The sequence below is a fragment of the Phragmites australis genome, chromosome 7 (genome assembly GCF_958298935.1).
Source record: "Phragmites australis chromosome 7, lpPhrAust1.1, whole genome shotgun sequence".
NCBI lineage: Eukaryota > Viridiplantae > Streptophyta > Magnoliopsida > Poales > Poaceae > Phragmites > Phragmites australis.
Genome location: NC_084927.1, coordinates 206,179 through 226,543, shown reverse-complemented (window position 1 = coordinate 226,543; position 20,365 = coordinate 206,179). Strand labels below are relative to the sequence as shown.

The 20,365-nt window shown below is 41.6% G+C and overlaps 1 protein-coding gene and 1 pseudogene across 1 annotated transcript; both read right to left on the bottom strand.

Annotated features, from left to right (window-relative positions):
• Window positions 1–1,192: 1,192 nt before the first annotated feature.
• Window positions 1,193–5,158, bottom strand: LOC133923738 (meiotic recombination protein SPO11-4-like; annotated as a pseudogene).
• An 828-nt stretch (window positions 5,159–5,986) lies between these two features.
• Window positions 5,987–10,076, bottom strand: LOC133923794 (uncharacterized). The gene is made up of 2 exons (XM_062369052.1): window positions 9,721–10,076; window positions 5,987–8,420 (listed from the first exon to the last, which is right to left on the bottom strand). The coding sequence occupies exon 2, from the start codon at window positions 7,522–7,524 to the stop codon at window positions 6,613–6,615; it is 912 nt and encodes a 303-aa protein (XP_062225036.1). The 5' UTR covers window positions 7,525–8,420; window positions 9,721–10,076; the 3' UTR covers window positions 5,987–6,612.
• Between the last annotated feature and the right edge of the window lie 10,289 nt (window positions 10,077–20,365).

Here is a 20,365-nt window from a genome sequence, read left to right as displayed (position 1 = left end):
CTATTTTATGCTAAGGCAAAACCAAAACAACCAAAACCAAACAAATGAACCTAAATGCCTAACTCCAGCATGAATGCATTAAAGCAAATAATAACCTTATCAAATTTGAATTTGAATTTAAAAAATAAGATTTTTCCTATTCTAATTTTTTAACCTTTAATCTAATCTTGAAAATTTTTAAAAATTTAAGAAATCTGAAAATCACGATGTCACAAGCTAAAACCATTTTTCAGAGTTGTCAATGATGGCTAATATTAGCTATGAAATGAGGGGCGACTGCAATCTGAATTGAATACTGTCTTTTATTCATTACTTCTTTCTGCGTGATTTGTATGTGGAAGTCGTTGCGTTATTTTTTTCTTGTGTAGTATTTGTGTTTTGATTTCTCAAGTGTAGTTGTTTCTCATTAAAGATTGAATTATTAGACCAAAGTCAAATGTTCAATTAATGTTAGTCTCAAGCCTTCCTTGTGCTAAAACTGTTTTTGTACTTCGCAATTATTGATGCAGGTCTCAGTCACCAATGGAAGGTGATGGGTCTTTGTCAAACAGAAGTAACAGCAGCGACAATGCATTTACAACCAGAGAGAAATACGATGGGCCTTCTTCAAGCAAGTGTTCGCAAGGATGATGCATTTACAATCGAAAAGGAGGGTGGATCAAACAGAAGTGTTCGCAGTGATTGTACAGTTCTAACCAGGGAGGACGGCATCCAAGTGTAAAGAGACTTTTTTTTAAAAAGAAATAAGTACAATCAATTTGCGAGTTATAATCAACATGATCAATGATCGATTACTGTATGAAATTTGTTAGAACTCATAATGAAAAAGTTTGATTGTTATGATATTAGAAAGAAAAGGAATCCAGAGAAATCAAAAAGATTCTATTGGAAATTTTAGAAACGATTAAACGGAAAGAGGACTATACATTCACTATTCCAGATTGTAACAAAAATAACATGGAGTATAATAAGATCATCGTAGTTTCTCTTTCTCTTGTAGAATATAATAAAAACTGTTCCTTTTTGTATGAGCAACAGCGTTATCCTGCAACTAGGATAGCTTGAGCAATTCACAAAATAATACAGGTAATTGATTCTGGAATAAGTATCTCAAAGCAACATCTAATGTACTCAAACAAAATTCTCTACGAGAAACAAAAAGTCAGATAAAATCATCAATAATCTATGTTGTTTGACACGTTACGGGAGATCCTCTCTTAATGAAATAGCTACCGAAAGAGAAATGATTATTGAAAATATATTTTTAAAGTTAAGAAATAGTAAAAATGTGAGTTATTCTATTGGACTGTATATACCAAACAATCCCAAACAAATCATAGATGTCATTTTTCATAAAGATTCGTCTGATATCGAATATATTTTTACTATTGAAAAACACAATTTTTTACCACCTAGAGCAAATAAATTATCGCAACATTTATAATTGTATAATTCTGACTAGATACAATATGTCTAACATCTCAACAAGGGAGTTCCTTATATTTCTAAAACAGCATACAAGACTTGCTAAGTATGGACTTTCTGATCCAAATCCAAAAGACGTTGAGATTCTTGATGTGTATGCAAGAGGGTCCGTCAAATCAGCTTATGATAATTTTAATGTCTCTGTACTATCTCTTCGCTAGATTAGATTTTCAACTTCTGATATTAAAGATTACAAGTTGGAATTATCTGAATCGAGTTTCTCAATTTCTAATAACACTGATATTAAAACGTTATCCAGCCTTTTAAATGATAAGCAATATCAGCTGTCAAATAAATGATTACGCAAAATAAAACATATAAAAAGACCTTATTTTAAAAGCTTAAAGATTTAGTACTCAATATTTTACTCTTTATTTGCTCCATTAGCGGATAAGAACGCAAGTGAAATAGCGATCTCTATAATGTTAAAGTATTTTTGGTTGGTTGTAGCAACCAAGCAATGATTCCACTAACAATCATCAACATAGACAGATGGTAATTGTCAAAATAAGATTTTTGTTTTACAATATTCTGATTGAAAAGGCAAATGGATTGGCAGACCGAAAGATCAACAAGTTCAAGTTTATATACTGTTTAGTTCTGCAAAATGAAGAGCAGATGAAGAATTTCTACAAACCTGAATGCTACAATATTTGGGGCATACTAGAAACAATAGCCTAGCTGTTTCATTTTAAATGCAGACAACTACATGTAAAGTAAAATTGCTGTTAAAGGTCTGTTTGGCAGAGCTACTAGAGCAACTTCCCAACTGGAATCAAGGAAGCTCTGCCAAACTACAACTTTCAGCTTTTAGCTCCCTGAGTAGATTCTGTGGGAGTGATTCTCTAAAATGAATTAGAAGTTGAAAAGCTAAAAAAAGCAGCTTCCCTTGATTCACTTCCCGCACAGAATCACTTTCTCTATATATTTTATTTTAGAAAATCACTTTCAACCACAAAATCACTTCCTCCAAAGAATCACTCCCCACAGAAACTTTAGATCAGAAAGAGCTCTACCAAACAGACCCTAACTATAAAACTAAACCGAAGCAGTTGCTATCCCAACTCAACAGTATGAGACGAGTCTAATGCCATGCATAATACATTTAGGGTATGCTACAAACTAGTTAGCCCAGTATAAGAAGCCAACTGTTTCATTTTAGATGTACACCAAGTTGCTACAACTAACCGAGAATTCTTTTAGCTATAGAAATCGAAAAAATACCAGAATACCATAAAAATTACTACTTTCACTTGCGTTCTTGATCAGCCGAAGGAGCAAATGAAGAGCAAAATATCGAGTATCAAACCTTTCAAGCTCTTCAAATGAGGTCTTCTTTTAAAACTTTTTCATATGCTTAATTTTGCGTAACCATTCATTTCACAGATGATAATGCTTATCATTCAAAAGGGTGAACAACGTTTTAATATCAGTATCATTACAAGCTGACAAACTCGACTCAGCTAACTCCAACTTGTAATTTTTTATATCAAAAGTTGAAAATTCAATCCAACAAAAAGATGGTACAGAGATATTAAAATTATCATAGGCTAATTTAATAATTTAACAGGCCCTTTTGCATACATAGCAAGAATCTCTGTGCCTTTTGAATCTAGATTAGAAAATCCATACATAAGAAGTCGCGTACGCTGTTTTAGAAATATAAAAACCGCCCTTGTTGAGGAGCTAGGCATGCCACATTAAATCAGAATTATATAATTATTAACGTTGTGTTAATCCATTTGCTATAGGTGACAAACGATTGTGTATTTTTCATCAACAAAAATATATTCAATGTCAGTGAATCTTCATAAAAAGCAACATCTACGATCTGTTTGGGATTGTTTGGTATGTGCAGTTCAATAGAACAACTCACGCTTTTACCATTTCTCAAATTCAAAAGTATGTTTCCAATAATCATTCCTCTTTCGGTAACTACTACATTAAAAGAGGACCTCCTTCAACGTGTCAAACAACATAGATCATTGATGACTTCATCTGACTTTTTCTGTTCCTTGTAGAGAGCTTTGTTTGAGTACAATAAATTTCGTTTTTAAATACTTATTCCAAAATCAATTACCTGTATTAGTTTGTGAATTGCTCAGATTGTCCTAGTTGTAGGATAATGCTGTTGCTTATGCTGGAATGAACGGTTTTTATTACAGCCTGTAAGAAGAAGAGAAGCCGCGATGATCTTATTATATTCCATATACTTTTTGACACCATCTGAAATAGTGAATATATAACCCTCTTCCCGTTCAATCGTATCAAGATTCATTTCCAAAATTTCCTGCAGAATATTTTTAACTTCCTCTGAATTCCTTTCCTTTCCAATAACATAACAATCAAATTTTTCCATCAGACTCTGGCAGATCCCATACAGCAATCGAGCATTGATCATGTTGACCATGACTCACAAATTGATTGTACTCCTTCCTTTCCTGAAGGAAGCCTATTTGCACTTTGATGCCATCCTCCCTGGTTCTGGCAACATCAAAGCATAACAAGGATAATCCTTACCTCGAGCCCCGGTATGTCTCGCAGCAGCAGCACCACCAAGTTCGCGAGCTCGCGAACTTCATTAAGCAGTACACGAAAGATTGTCTCAAGGAGAAGCGGGTGCTGAGTTGCTACAACGATCCGTGGAGGCACTGAGGTTGATGCAGACGAGGGTGGAGAATTTGCACAAGATGGTGGAGGATCTATGCCTTCACGTAGAGCAGACCGAGAAGCAACTTGTTCTAGCGGTCGCGGCTGCTCCTACTGCATCAAAGGAGAATCTGGAGCTGACGACGCCAGATTCAGACCTCGGCTCACCACCTCATTGGCTACGCGATGGGCCAAGTGGCCACCGTGATTAAAAAGAGCACCGAGGGTCGGCACACGAGGTCGTTACGGCCTGTTTGCCACCTCCGGTCACAGGTGCGCAATTCACGCCTCATCCCCATACCTCTTGTCTGCATTCATCCAATGAATATCTGCACTCGAATATCTCTGCTATGAATTCATGTTTCTCTGCTGGAAATTTGAATCTGAAACTGGATTTTCCTTGCTTTGAAGGGGGAGAACCCGCAATTTTGGACGCGCAAGTGTGCAGATTATTTTGAGGTTTATGGAGTGGCACCGGACTTCTAGGTGTGGTTGGCAACGTACCACTTCATTGGCAACGCAGCAATGTTGTTGCAGGCTCAGGGTGTCATAAACTCGTGGAATGATCTATGTGCGCGGCTATGCGCTCATTAGTATTAGGATCAGATTCGCACTTTGTTTGGCCTCAAACAAACATCCTCAGTTGTAGAGTACTTATCTTGATTTGAGCCCCTCATGCATCTAGTGTTAGCTCACAACTCGTCTTATGATTCAGTATTTTTCACAACTCGTTTCACCAATGGGTTGCGAGACGACATTCGCTCTATGATAGTTTTGCACAGGCCAAAAGATTTGGAAACTGCATAATCCTTAGCTTGCATACAGGAAGGTGTTTCTGATTCTAGGTGGGCTCGTAAGACTCGTCAAAGTGATTCAATGTTTAGTACTAGTCCAACTCACCGTATTGCAACACCAGTTGTCCAGTCTCAGAGGCAGCAAAATGACAAACCGGCAACTGATCGTCGTGGTGTTGATGCAGCTCGTGCTCCTGATAGGCGCCCCATGGATGATCGTGTAGCAACATTGAGAGCGTACAGGCGTGCCCGCAGTCTGTATTTTAAATGTGGTGAGAAATGGGGGCATAACCATCAATGTGGACCAACAGTGCAGTTACATGATGTGGAAGAATTGCTCGGTATGTTCCAAAATGAAGTACAAGTTGCCTTGTGTCCAGAGCCAGAGTCTGATGAGGATTGTCTCATGAGTATATCCAAGGTGGTTGTGTCTGGAGTTGAGTCACTCAGGACAGTCAAGCTATGGGGTTTGATTGAAGGACATGAAGTTCTTATGCTAGTGGACTCCATAACTTCCCATTCTTTCATCAACTCTCATATTGCAGCAAAACTTAAGCATCTCAAATAAGCAATTCAACAAGCAAGAATGAGAGTAGCATATTGTTGACGTCCATTAATGTACACTTTTAGCGTCAACTTTTCTAGACTTCTCTCAATATATGACGGATTATCGTCATGTTTATAGATTATTATCACTAACCTTGATAATATTTATTTATAGTGTCATCTTGAGTTTATGTTGCAAAATTAGCAGAAAAGACGATAAAAGCGGCATCTTTGGATCTAGCTAAAGCTAAAGTATCAATGCACCGTGACGGAGCCCGCCTGAGGCTCAATCCAAGAGGATGCTGCACGAGTCTGGTCCTCACGAAGCCGCCGGATCGACTAGTCGGGAAGGACAACCCCGCTTTGGGGTCGGCAGTACTCGAGGTCCCGCGAGTGCGTTTGGACGCCTTCGCGGTAAATAGACCTCCATCGGCCTCTTCCCACACTGCGTAGACGATTGGTCTACGGCGGTCTGGTCAGAGTGCAACTGGTCGGAGCGGGTCTGGTCGTGAGGCATTAGGTCGAACCTGACCTGGTTGAGGGGCGCCTGGACTGGTCGGACCTTGTCGCGAGGCATCGGGTCGTGGCTGGTCTGGTCGAGCCTCTGCGGGTCGACCTCCCGCTGGCCGGCACCACTCGCCGAGCCGCTGCCCGCGATCGCCGCCTGACCTGAGTAGACTGATCACCTTCTGGACCTGATGGGTTAGGGTCGCGAGCAGGTCGACGGGTGTCTGGGGCAGCAATAGGTGACGCGGAGGCCTGGCGGCCACACGTTCAATCTCCTGGAAGACCTCCTCGACCTCGTCAACTATCGATCACAGGACATCTACCTCGGGAAGATGCTGAAAATAACTCGAACCATAAGACCTTGACCAGGCAAAAGCATTAGAGTAGAAAACTCTGAAAGGATGCTAAACATACCAGCCTAACCCAAACCCTCTCTGACGGGGAGAGCTCACACAAGGGGACACAAGGAGAGCCACCCTTCCTTGCGGCCGCCGCCATCAGCAACCGAACCCGCAAGTCAATGACCTCGTCGGGAAGATCTGATGAGAAGGAATAAGATACCGCTCGACCATCACCTAATGACAGGGAGATGACTAAGATGTTACATGAGGAGCTCTCCCGGGTGTCCTTATCACTCCCAGTGTACAGGTATGCTGAATGTGCTCTCCGCCAAGGGGCACAGCCGGCGCTTGATAAAGTCGCGGACGACATCCGACCCTGATAGGCCGCCTTCCACGAGCGCCTTAACCCCACCGGCGAGGGACAATAGTTCTGCGGTCAGCGTGGGAGAGCTTCCCCAGCTCTCCACAAGGCACGCCGACGCATCCAGCACACAAAAGTTGTCCAAGGAGTCGTCGGTCATGAGGTAGAACCACTCGTCCCGCCAGCCCAACCACGACAATTTGAGATTCATCTCCAGATAGGAGCTCATAACGCCATCACGAAGACGAAAGCCGCAGCTCCCAGTGGCTGACCCGGTCTGCAACCTGACCGTGTAAAAAAACCAAAAGAGATCAAGGCATGGCTCGATCCCAATGAAGTTTTCACACATTTGAGCGAAAACGCTCAGCATGATGATGGAGTTGGGGTTGAGATGAAGATGGCAGATGTCGTAAAATGAGACGACCGTGGTGAAGAACTCGAAGAAGGGGGGGACAAGACCCGCCAGGAAGAGCGAGGCGAAGATCATGATCTCTCCCTGGCGGGGAGCTGGGACGTCCCCTCCAAGGCGATATCCGAAAGACAAGCATCGCGAAAGCAGGCGATTCTCGTACATCTGCTTCAACTTCGCGGCGTTGCACTTGGACTTGGGGAAGTCATACTCCTTTCCGATGCGCGGCGCCATCGGAGAACGGCGATGGTTTTTTTTTTGCAAGAGAGACGGGAGGTGATCGGAGGCGATGGGCTTTGGCGGAGAGGCTTGGAGTCCAAAGGGGTTTACAGGGGTTTCTGTCATTCGATTTATAGGGTCGACTCGGCCCCGCCGCATCGAATTCCGGGGGCCGTTTGGGGAACTGAAATTCCCTCGAAGTCCAGCGGCCATCAAAGTTTTCTCTCTCCCACGATCTCTCTCTCTCTCTATGGACGTTTAACCTCCCTGCGAGATGCGGTTTCCTGAGCTGACCACGATGGTGAACAGTGTCGCCAACCACTCCCCTCTTGTTCACCCGAGGCCCAGATGGTACGACCAGGTCCGACTACGCTCTTATGGAGAACAACCTAGATCACCATATCCGCGATGGAACTTAGGGGCTACTATCGGTGTAAAGAACTTAGGGGCTACTCGTCTGGCCATTCCAACCTCATTTAATGCCACTACTCATGCCGTTTTTCCTTCTCCAGGCGTGCCATTCTTACTGAAGCGACATGACCAGCTCAGAGTTATCGTGTCCTGTCCCGCAACAATTAATGTTGCGGGACGGGCTCGCAGACGCAGGAAAGGGTGTGGCAAGCGCGCGTGGGAAATCGACGATGGGACAGGGCTAGCTGGACAATCCAGACACAACAAGCAGCGCATGCGTATTGAGTGATGATAGCTAATATTGATCTTCTAGGCAGACTTGGGCCTATTGGTTGGGCCCACATGTAAAGACTCATACCCCTCTGATATATAAAGGGGGATATCTTTTGTAAAGAGAGGCGCTCTCGGAGAAGAATAGACAGGATGTAGAGTTATTACCCCACAGGGGGCCCGAACATGGATAATCTCTAATGTTCTTGAGTCACACACACAGGTACATTCGGCAGACATCCAGGATGCGGATCACGCACCTGTCGTTCAGTATACCCATGAATCATTGCCAGGGATTAATCCCCAACACATATGTCAATAAGCGAAAACTAAGCGAATTGATACTCCTGGTTTGCTTCAAACTCTGCTGATGCCAGATCAAGCATGGTCAGTTGTTACTCTTGACTTTATAGAAGGCTTGCCTAGATCTGCAAATCATAATGCTACATTGGTGGCAGCGGATAAGTTTAGCAACTATGCTCACTTTCTCTAGCTTTAACTCATCCTTTCACTGCACTACAAGTAGCCAAGGTTTACATGAACAACATATTTAAACTTCATGGGCTTCCTAAGGCAATAATATCATATAGGTGATGATGCCAAAATAGCATCATCATATTACTACGATTTCAATGAAAAATGCTTCGATAGCCCTCTCCAACATGTGCTTTATATTGTTAATATTGCATAAAACGAGACATTCATGTTTTATACCTGAGCATTGCAAATTTCATCCTTTGATGATATTAGTATAAGATTTTATTTGTTTTTATACAGAATAAAGATGTTTTGAAACTCCCAAGGGAGCGTTTGGTTAACAGAATAGAGGATTAAGGGAGAATCTAACATTCCTTTCCATCTTATTCCTAGGAATCAGTTACCCAGTAAAATAGGATTACGTTCGTTGGTAGAGGTTGTTGGTTTCCCAGAGGATTACTAGGAATACTAGTTTTCTGCATTTGGTTTTAACGTAGGAATAGACCAGCATGCGTCCTGGCAAGTTGAATGATGAATTATTCTCCGGCAGTGAGCCTGCCAATCATGTCCATGGATTAGTCGGCCACGACAGCCTCTCCGCCGACATCATTCTCATCGACCATGACATGTTGGATTGGTGATCTCGACTAACTAGCAGTTGACCGGGTTATAGTGGCCCACCTATGCGCGTTGATCGGGAGCGCACGTCATGCTACACTACCATGCGATTTTGGTCTCCGATCATTAGATGTGCTGCTGCAAGATGTGCTGAGGCTATCACCACCGTCGGCCACTGCCAGTGGCAACGTCACCCCGACGACATCGACCATCTACGGGTCGTCAGCAGCCTTAGGGGCATCCTCCAATTGGGTCAGTAATGATATCTTGGTGTTCATGTTCATTAGACTAATGATCCTATCCGATTAATTCACGTTTAGACCTAATATTTGATATCAAGAGCCTCCAAGCCTAATCCTTGAACCCTAAGACCGATTAGCGCTTAATCGCTCAAGTTCAATCCTAATTATGTCTGTTAACTGTAATTAGTTTGTTTTAGACCTTAATTAGTCTCGGTTTTTATCATGTTTAATCTCTCTTATGCCTCGGTTAGCATCAAGAAGGAGAGAAATTGGGCAAATTAAGAACTCTTGGGCATCTTTTTCCCCAAAAACAGAAACCCTTTTAGCACAGCTTTCCCAAATCCGAACCCTAGTTCATCAATTCGGACTAAAGTTGGACGAGGATCAGTACCTGTTTTGACGAATCGCAGCGCGCGTCCTCACCGTGGTGAGCGCCGTCGCGTGCCCCCTCCAGCCGGGTGCGCTCAGCCGCTCCGCTGCGCGCGTCCTCGCTACCGCCCTGGGCCACGCGCAGCATCAGCATGCCCGCGGGTGCGCGCTCTTCCGCCTCGCCGAAGCCGCATCCCGCGCGGGACCCCGCGCTGCATCAGCACCATCGCCGCCATAATTAGCTGGGCGTTGCCTTCCCTTGCGCGCGCGCTCACGGCCGAAACCTTGCCGGAGCTGCGCGCGGCATCAGCTCGCCCTGCCGCCGCCGTTGCCTGCCCCCTCGCGTGTTTCTCGGAGGCCGGAGAAGGGAAATGCACTAGGGTTAGGTTTCGGCCATTTTTTGTTCGGGGGCGAGCGATTTGAACCATCCGATCAAGATCAATGGACGACATCGCTCCGGAGTTGCCGTCGGCCTGGGGAGTTGATGGGCCGCATTTGGGCATTAGTTGGGCCGAGAGCGCGTGCAGTTGGGCCTAGTGCACGCCTTTTGGGCCATTTTTAGTCGGGGTGTAATATGTTTTGGGCTACTGAAATTATGGGCTTTGGAGACGGGGTGCTAGTCCGGATGGCTAGTCCGAGGTGGTCCTGGGTTCGAACCCAGGCACCGGCCTGATGCATCTCGGGTGGAAAATCCATCTCTCTCTTAAAAACACTGAAATTATGGGTTTTAATGTTTTCAGTGCATTTTCTTATGATTAATGTTGTTTTTATTTTATGCACTGCAGTAATTAATGTCAATTGCCTTGTAATAATGCATCCATTTATACACCTTTTGATTAATGTTTAGTTGCCCTAAGTGATGCAATTATTTTATGGAAATTAAGGAATGCACAGTTTTAGTTAATGATGGTTTATTTTAAGTGAAATTTTCAGGTCTCTTATGATTAAGTTTATCTCAAGTCAAAATGGAACCAACGAAAATTTTTAATTTGGGACCATAATCAAGTTTTGGGTATTAATATATTTAATGTTGGCTTTTATGGTTGTATTCCGACTAAAGTTGTTTATAATCATGAATTGTCAGAATTAATTGCCCATTAATAAAATCTTTATGTCATTAGGCCATGCATAATTAATGGGCTCTTTTTTTGGCATAAGTTTTAGGTTGGCCTTTTAGATTTTTCTCAGCTAGGCCACAAATAATATTTAAGTGCATTCTAGGGATAACTTGAGATAGGATCAATTAATGTTATGTTTTTCCTGAGATATTTAATTATTTTAGCATGTGTTTATGCTGTCAAGAATTTTTTATGCTTTAATTTAGCCCTAAATTATGTTATTAAAGTTTTTCCCTTATTTTTATTTTGGCATTTTTTTATGTTGCCTATTAAATGTTTAATGTTTACGCTTTCGCAATTAAGTAATTAATGTTTAATGCTCAGTAATCATGATCATGTGATAAAACTTGTCTCTAATTAATATACTTTGCTTAGAGACTTAATGCGCTTTGTGATTATGATTAAGGTTGATGGCCTATGGCTATATATTGACCAACATCTTTTATGGTGATGTGTCGTTTAATTAATTTCTCGAATTAAATGAGTTATTGAGTCATTTTGTCTCAAGCTTTTACGTGATCATAATTATATAATAATTAAGTTGTCTCTAACTAAAGAAGGAACAAACGAGAAGTATTAATTAGAGTTTTGATGGTGTTTTTGGAATTATGTTTTGGCACACGATTATATTCTGACCAACATTGATTGTAATCATGTGTTATTCCTATAGTTTCTCTAATCAAAATAGAACCAATGAGAAGTTTTGGTTAAAGATTTTATGTTGATGAAGCAATCACGTTTATGGCTCATGGTCACGTTTATGCTATTCCCGTTAGTGAATTATGTTCTTCTTATGTCATGGTCCTTTTCGTTTCTGCCCAACGGTGATGCTTTTTAGATCATGAATCTATTAATTGTGTCATTAGCATGCTGTTAAACTCATCAGCATAAGGTTAATAGTGTGTCAGACAATTATTCACAATTTCTGTGGATACTAGCGTAGTAATTAAGGTAATATCCCTATTATTAATGTTATAAATTCAGCCATAAGTTCTTTGGCTATTTATAGTACCCTAATTAGGAATAGAGTATTTCATTAGCATATTATTATTATTCTAGAGGTTATGGATATTAATTACGCACATAAATATAATGATAATAGTTGACTCCCATTAGAGAAACCTTAAGGTATTGATGAGAATTCAATATTCTGCTGACTAATGGGAGCAATCTAAACAAATGTCCCTTATGGTCATACAATTTAGGATATGGGGGAGCAATCCTCGAGTTAAATTATGCTTATCAGAGTTACTAGAGAAGCAGTTTGGAGTTCCTCAAAAGTTCATGCCAGTAAAATGATCATAAGAATGCTCAAAAGTTAAAAAGCTAGGACATAAAGAATTATTAGAGCCTTTTTAATTCAATTCATTATGTCATTCCTTCCTATGAAGAGCAATAATAACACACAAAGTAAGAAGTGAACTATGATTATGCCTATAACTGTGTGCATTCATAAGGAAAGTTGACAAAAGACTAAGATATGATATTACGTTTATCTTGCCAACATGAGTAAGAAAGGTCTAAAGCAAAGTCTTAGAGTTACAAATGGACAAAAGGCTAATGTTAAAGCTGTTGGAAGTTTTCCATCAACACTAAAATTAAATTTTCACCCTCCATCCTAATAATGCAAATTTATGTTCCCATTATAATAGTGTTTTTTTCTTGTGATTCTCTGTGTTACACTCTTATGGATAATTTGGAAGCATTAAGTATGTTGCTAACTCTATAGATTTCCCATAAGTGAAATGTCTATGATGAGAGTTCATCGAAATTATGGTATTGACACTTATACCACATTTTGAGGGGGAGAATGGAACATCTCATTAAGAAAAGAAATGCTTCATTATGTGAGACATACACCTATGGAAGAATTCCTTATTTTATTTCTTTAAGCAAATTGGTATTGTTGTTTTAAGCATATGGTGCGGAGTAAGTTGACACTCTCTTTGCCAGTGAGTTTTATGGATGGAAGAATTAAAGACAACCGCACAAATATTTAGTTGGTATCTCAACAAATTTGTATTGACATCTTATGTTCTGGGAAAATACCGAGATTAAGTACGTGTGTGGGGCATTCTACAGAGACTATGATTTTATTAGATTAACAAGCTTCCATTCATACTAAAGGGTACTGCTATTATTGTCTAAGCAATACCACAGAGTTTGTAGAAATATTGATTCTAGTGGGAGCTCTGAGGCAAAAAAAAAAACTACACTTGAGGACAATCGGGTTTATATTCCAATACTAAAAATCCAAGAGTTTAGCAATCCTTTATCTCCAAAAGTTTCACATCAAGTTCATTCTGGAGTTTATGAATAATATGAGCCTCACATAGAGATATATTAAGTTTTAACCTTAAGACTATATTAAGATCGGTGAGAGTAAGTTTAACCTATTAGCTGTTTATGTAGATGATATCTTGTTGACTATCAACAATACGGATATTAACGTTTAAGACATAAAGATTTCTTTTTCTCTTCTGGGTATTAAGATTATCTTGGTGATGCCTCTTATATTTTGAATATTACGATCACCAAGATAGTTCCAATATTAAGGGAGTTTACTCCTATTATTAAAGAGCGATAAAAGTTTTTCATACGTTGTCACTGTCATGAGCATTATGTATACTTAAGTTTGTATGCGTCCTTTATTTAATATTTGTAACCAGGGTACTTGGCAGATATTGATCTAGGATTGGACCACTAGAAAATTATTAAAGATAGCTCTGCGTTATACGCAGGATGCTAATGATTACATGCTCACATATAAGAAGTCTAGTAACCATAAAATTATGGGTTATTCAGACACCAATCACGCAAAGTCTGTTGATGTTAAGAAATCCACATCAAGTCAAATCTTCACCCTTGCGAGAAGAGCTACATTGTGGAATGGTTCTAACCAATCTCTTAAGGCATCATTGATGATGCAAGCTGACTTGTGGCATGTTGTAAGACTATTGGATAATAAGAAATCCACATTAGGCTGTTGTGGTTTAAGAATAAGAAAAATTTCTTTTGGCTTAATATTCTATCCCGGAACTTATTATGCAAGAGTGCAATTTTGCTTCGAGTAACAACATGTCAGGTGGTGCTGCTAAACACATGACGTTGTGAAAGATGTAATCCAGAATCAAATAATTGATGTTCATAATATAAGTATTAAGTTTATGCTTTGATGTTCAGCCTATAAGTATTAAATATCAGTTTCAAGCTTACTGATTCCCACAATAAAGGCTTGTTTTAAAATATTGCCGGCATAAGAATAATGGAAGCCTATAATACTGGGATAATTGACATCTCAAAAAAAAATTTATTCTGGAACTACAAAATTTGTTTTCACCTTTTCAAAGTGCACATGACAACAAATGAAAACAAACTGCACAAAAGGACCATAAGTATATAAGTCATCTCCCAAATAAGTATAAGTGACTATTCTATCAAGATAGATTAGTACACTATAGATGTAGAGATTTAGTAGTGCCTATAAACTATGGTAACCCTATATCTTGGTGATGAGCCCATGGCTCCCATGCCTCCTCAAATCATACAAGGTCCAATTACAAGAGCACGTGCACGACAATTAGATCATCAGGTGAAGTCGTTTCTCGATGTTCATGCTTCCTTGGATGGATTACTACTAAATTCTTGTGATGTTTTATTACTTAGGAATGTGAGAGAAGCACCATAACCTTACCAGGACGTCATCCCTCGAAGGACAAGTCTACTTGGACTCGAGGCTGAGTTCTAGTTGTGGTCGAAGTCGTGATCGTGGTCGTGATCGAGTCTCAGAACAACCCGTTAGTAAAACGGACATAACTCTCTCATACGAAGTCCGTTTTAGGCGTTCTTGGACTTGCTGGAAAGCTTATGACGAGCCCTTTCTAATGGATCTATGATCGACCAAATATTCCTTATAGTTTAGTCGAAATCAAAGGAATAATGTGCTGCGTCACCATGTGGACCCTGTTGGGTCTTGTAATTGTGTCGGGGTCGGAGTCCAGGTTGTGCACGCTTATTTCCATGGTTGCATAACCCTAGGTCAACTTCCTCTTGTCCCCCTATATATACATAGTAGCCATCGTAGTTTAGGCTTGAGTTTAGCTTAGATTATTCTGTTTTAGACAGTTTCACCGTTTATCGGTTTGTTGAACCCCAACTCGAGTGCTTCATTGGTAATCAGCAATATTCAGATTGCATCTACCTGTTCTTGTTTGTGTTCTCAATTCGCTTGCAGGAAAAGCCTTCTTGGCGAGGTCAACCGCGTCTTGGCACGATTTATAACCATGGAGTAGTGGTGTAGTGGTTGCGAGGGTTCTAGATCTGTTCTGATCGGAGCGTTTGGATCATCAACGTCAAAGCTCCACCAAATCGACTTATCATATTACCTTTCGGAAGATCGGGATCTCCCGTCCTCATCAAGTGGTATCAGAGTTTCGGTTGCCCGTTAGGTAATCTCAGTTATCCCCTTTTTTAGTAGTATTTCATTACCTAGAGTCCAGAAAATTGCCCCACAAAAAGATTTAGATCTTATTTTTTCTGTTGTCCCTTCACAATTTTGTTTTCAGTTTTCGCGTTGTTGAGTTTGAGTCCATCGTCAGTGTCTTTGTTGCTAGTCTTGGTCATCGTGTTCTAGTTTCTAGTGTCGAGTCTTTGCTATCTTAGTCGTCGTGTGTCTCGATTTGCCTTTGTCTGCTTTAGTCGAGATTGTGTCACAGGCCGCGTCGACCACTAGTCAAGTTCGACCATCAACTTGGGTTCAACTACTAGTCGTGTTCGACCACCTACTCCGCTTCGACCACCTACTCGGATTTTGACCCCGTAGTTGGAATTTGACCACCCACACTCCGACCACCCACTCGAGGTCCCGATCAGTCACTCCGACCACCCACTCAGGGTCTCGACCAATCAATCCGACCACCCACTCGGGGTCCCGGTCAGTCACTCCGATCACCCACTCGGATCCCGACCAGTCACTCTGACCACCATAGCCGAAACAAAGAAAGTCAAAGTTCAGAGAGAGAGAGAGAGTATCTTTTTATTACCTTTATACCCCTGCTCTTCAGAAAAATTTTATGACCCACATACCTCACTGGCCTTAGAAAAGGCAGCAAAAGAGTTTTGAGTTTGTGTCACATTCGCAAAAAAAAAGAGCAAGCACCAAGCAAAGAGTGCAAAAAAAAAAGAAAAAAAAGAGAGAATTCAAAAAAAAGAATCAGTTTGTGTTGCGAATTTTGTTCCATTGTGCTTGTGTCTGTTATAGTTTTTGGCTTGTTTGAGCTAGTTCTAGGAATGTGTTCAGGCCAGCGACTGTGACGAGTACTGTGGACTTTTATTCAGCTTTGCTAATCTGATTTCAATTATTGCTATTCCTTGCTACTAAATATTACCTGTCCAAGCTACACCTTCTCTCGATCAGAATGGTTTCTCCCCTTGCAACTACCTCACTCGCTCCTGATAAGGTATCACGAACCAGCCACCAATTGTGCTAACTACGGTGATTGGTAAGAACACTTGCAAGAGAGTGGTAAGATGCTTGAGAGTGTGTGGTTCCACCTTCACCTCCATAACCTTGTAGTCGATAGAGATAATATAATTTTTGTTGTCTCTTGTTTGCTACTAACCATGGCAGGAGAAGCATCGGATGCACAGGAGTGTGTTTTGAGGGAAGAACTCGCAATGGTGTTGATGAAGGGTTGCGGGTAGGCTACGCTAGCACAAAATAAATTTTCTCTACCGCGTTCAACCAGGAAGCCATGCGAGTAGGGGATCGTGAATCGTTACCACTTGACGAGCAGTGCAGCGGAAGAAGAGTTGGAGCAGACCAATCCAACGTCGTGCGCGTCAAGTAGTCGATCGTCAACCTCGTCCCGAGCATGTCCCGAGCACCTTCCGAGTACTCGCGAGTACGTCCCGAGTAGATCAGCACTGCAATAGTAGTAGCGCCTCTACGGTATCCACACGTACAAGGATGGAATCGCCGTGCGCCGGTGTGCTAGCACCGCGCGCCCGGCTAGGGTTTCGAAGGGAGTTCGGGAATAGGAGGCGGCCAGGGTTTTTGGTGGCAAGATCTGTTTCTTTTCGGAAAAAACTCAATGCGCCTTGGCCCCTGCCTATCTTTGTATAGAGCACGCTAATGGGCCTTTAATCAACATTAAAGCCCATTATGACTCTAAACCCTAATGGTCCTTTAATCAATATTAAAGCCCATTAGCAGATCCAATCCGCAAACTCGATCGCCTCTAGGGCATATCACCAACAATCTCCCACTTGCACTAGAGTCAGTACAAGTTTTATATTCCATCCCCTTAAGTGTGTGACCCGTTAGGTTCATGTGTAAACGGCCGCTATCCGGAAACCCTTTTCCGAATTGCAAGTCAATAGCGGTACCTAGCAGGACATATTGACTCCCGAATGCACACAAAGATCATATCGGCTGAACCTTGATATACTCATGCACCAATCCCTTTACCACACGATACCAGTCAAGCTCAAGGCGAGATTCGTGCCACCCTTGTGATAGCTCGACCATTCACTCGATCAAGTAGTGGATTCACCATGATTAACTCTTTAATCACATTGGCATGGCCATGCACTTTCCAATCCAACTACCTCGAGGGGCCCAGAGATATCTCTCCCGTTATTTAGGAGGGGTAAATTCCATCTTGATCACTCACATCCCACGACATGTTTCATAACATACCCGAAAGCAACCTTTATAACTACCCAGTTACGGAATAGCGTTTGGAAGCTCCTAAGTGTGTTACTACACATTCTGGAATCAATGATGATCTCAGGTCAAAGGATTCTGTAGGTACACCATTTGAGATAACAATTGATGGCACATTAAAAATAACAATCCCAGCAGTATCTCAGGGTGGGTCTATCCAACATCATGTTCTCTAACATGTGTCCACATTACTGATTTGATATCTCCATATCTATGATCCGTGAAACATGATCATCAATCAGTCAAATGTGCTAATCTATAAATCATTATTGTCCCACACAATGATATGAGATTAGGGACTATTTAGAATAACATCATAAAAACAAAGAGTTTCACAAACAAGTCACATACTTGCTGATCAATGTAAATGATAATTATTCATGGAACCAGATAACAATTATCCAAAAGTACATTAGCATAGACAGAACACATTCTCTCACATGCACTAGAGTCTATCCCGCAAGTATCTAATACCCATAGAGCTCAAGTGTGCCTCATGCTTGGGCTGTGAGAGAGGCTTCGTCAACGGATCAGCAATATTCGAATCCGTGTGCACCTTGCATATTTTTACATCACCTCTATCAATAATCTCTCGAATGAGGTGATAGCGCCGAAGTATGTGCTTGGACTTCTGGTGCGACCTAGGCTCCTTGGCTTGTGCAATGGCACCACTATTGTCACAATAGAGGTCCATTGGACTGGACGCACTAGGGACCACACCCAACTCAGAAACAAATTTTCTGATCCAAACAGCCTCTTTTGCAGCTTCCGAAGCTGCGATATACTCGGCCTCCGTCGTGGAATCAGCAACCGTTTCTTGCTTGGAACTCTTCCAACTCACCGCACCTCCATTAAGGCAAAACACAAAACCAGACTGCGATCTCGAGTCGTCCTTGTCGGTTTGGAAGCTAGCATCGGTGTAACCATTTACAACGAGCTCCTCCTCACCTCCATAGACTAGGAACATATCCTTAGTTCTTCTCATGTACTTGAGGATACTCTTTACTATAGCCCAGTGACATTCACTTGGGTTCAATTGATATCTGCTCGTAACACTTAGAGCATAGGAGACATCTGGGCGTGTACAAAACATAGCATACATGATGGACCCGATAGCAGAAGCATACGGGATCGCACTCATCCTCTCGAGCTCATCAGATGTCTTAGGACATTGATTCTTGCTGAGAGTGATGCCATGTGACATTGGCAAGAAACCTTTCTTGGAATCCTGCATATTGAACCGATTCAATACCTTGTCAATGTACGTGCTCTGGCTTAATCCGATTAGTCTTTTTGACCTATCTCTATAGATCTTTATGCCCAATATGTATGCTGCCTCTCCTAAATCTTTCATTGAAAAACTCTTTTGCAATGAAGATTTGACAGCATCGAGCATTGGAATATTATTTCCGATCAATAATATGTCATCCACATATAAGACCAGAAACACAAGTGCGCTCCCACTAGTCCTTTTATAAACACAAGGCTCTTCTTCATTCTTGATGAAACCAAACCCTTTGATCACTTCATCAAAACGAAGATTCCAACTCCGAGAAGCTTGCTTTAGTCCATAGATGGACTTTTGCAGCTTGCAAATCTTCCCAGCATTTTTCGGATTGACAAAACCTTCAGGCTGTGTCATGTACACATCCTCACTTAGGTTTCCATTAAGGAAAGCCGTTTTGACATCCATTTGCCATATCTCGTAGTCGAAATATGCAGCAATTGCTAGGAGAATCCGAATAGACTTTAGCATTGCGACGGGCGAAAATGTTTCATCATAATCAACACCTTGAATTTGCCTGAAACCTTTTGCCACCAATCGTGCCTTATAGATGTGAACATTTCCATCAACATCTATCTTTTTCTTAAAAACCCATTTACACTCGATAGTTTTCACACCATCAGGTGGATCGACCAAGTTCCAAACTTGGTTTTCTCGCATGGATTCTAACTCGGATCTCATGGCTCCAAGCCATTTTTCGGAGTCTGGTCCCACCATTGCTTCCGAGTAAGTCTTAGGTTCATCATTGTCCAACAATAATATGTCGCGCTGCCCCGTGGTTAGGAACATAAACCGCTCGGGTGCACGACTGAACCTTTCCGACCGACGTGGGGCTGGTGTCTCGACAACAGGTTCTGCAACATCTTGCATACCGAGTTGTGGTTCAATAGGAGCTGAAACACTTTCAAGTGGTTCCCGAATTTCTTCGAGTTGCACCGTGCTCCCACTAACTCTCTTCGCGAGAAACTCTTTCTCAAGAAAGACACCATTCCGGGCGACAAACACTTTGCCTTCTTCCCGGTTATAGAAATAATATCCTTTGGTTTCCCTAGGATACCCCACAAAGAAGCATTTATCAGATTTGGGAGTGAGCTTATCAGACGACAAACGTTTTACATAAGCCTCACAACCCCATATCTTAAGGAAAGACAATCCGGGACGCTTCCCGGTCCATATCTCATATGGTGTCCTCTCTACAGCCTTAGATGGAACCCTGTTTAACGTGAAAGCAGCAGTTTCTAGAGCGTATCCCCAGAAGGACAATGGAAGATCAGATTGGCTCATCATCGACCGGACCATGTCTAACAAAGTTCGGTTCCTCCGCTTGGACACCCCATTCCATTGTGGCGTACCCGGTGGAGTTAATTGTGGAACGATTCCACATTGCCTTAGATGATCACCAAATTCATGGCTCAAATATTCACCTCCACGATCTGATCGCAGAAATTTAATTGTCTTGCCTATATGATTTTGTACTTCATTCTGGAACTCCTTGAACTTTTCAAAGGATTCAGACTTGTGCCTCATTAGGTAGATG

Excerpts from the sequence above, each read along its gene's own strand:
- LOC133923794 (XM_062369052.1), bottom strand. The coding sequence starts at position 7,524 with ATGGCCGCTGGACTTCGAGGGAATTTCAGTTCCCCAAACGGCCCCCGG.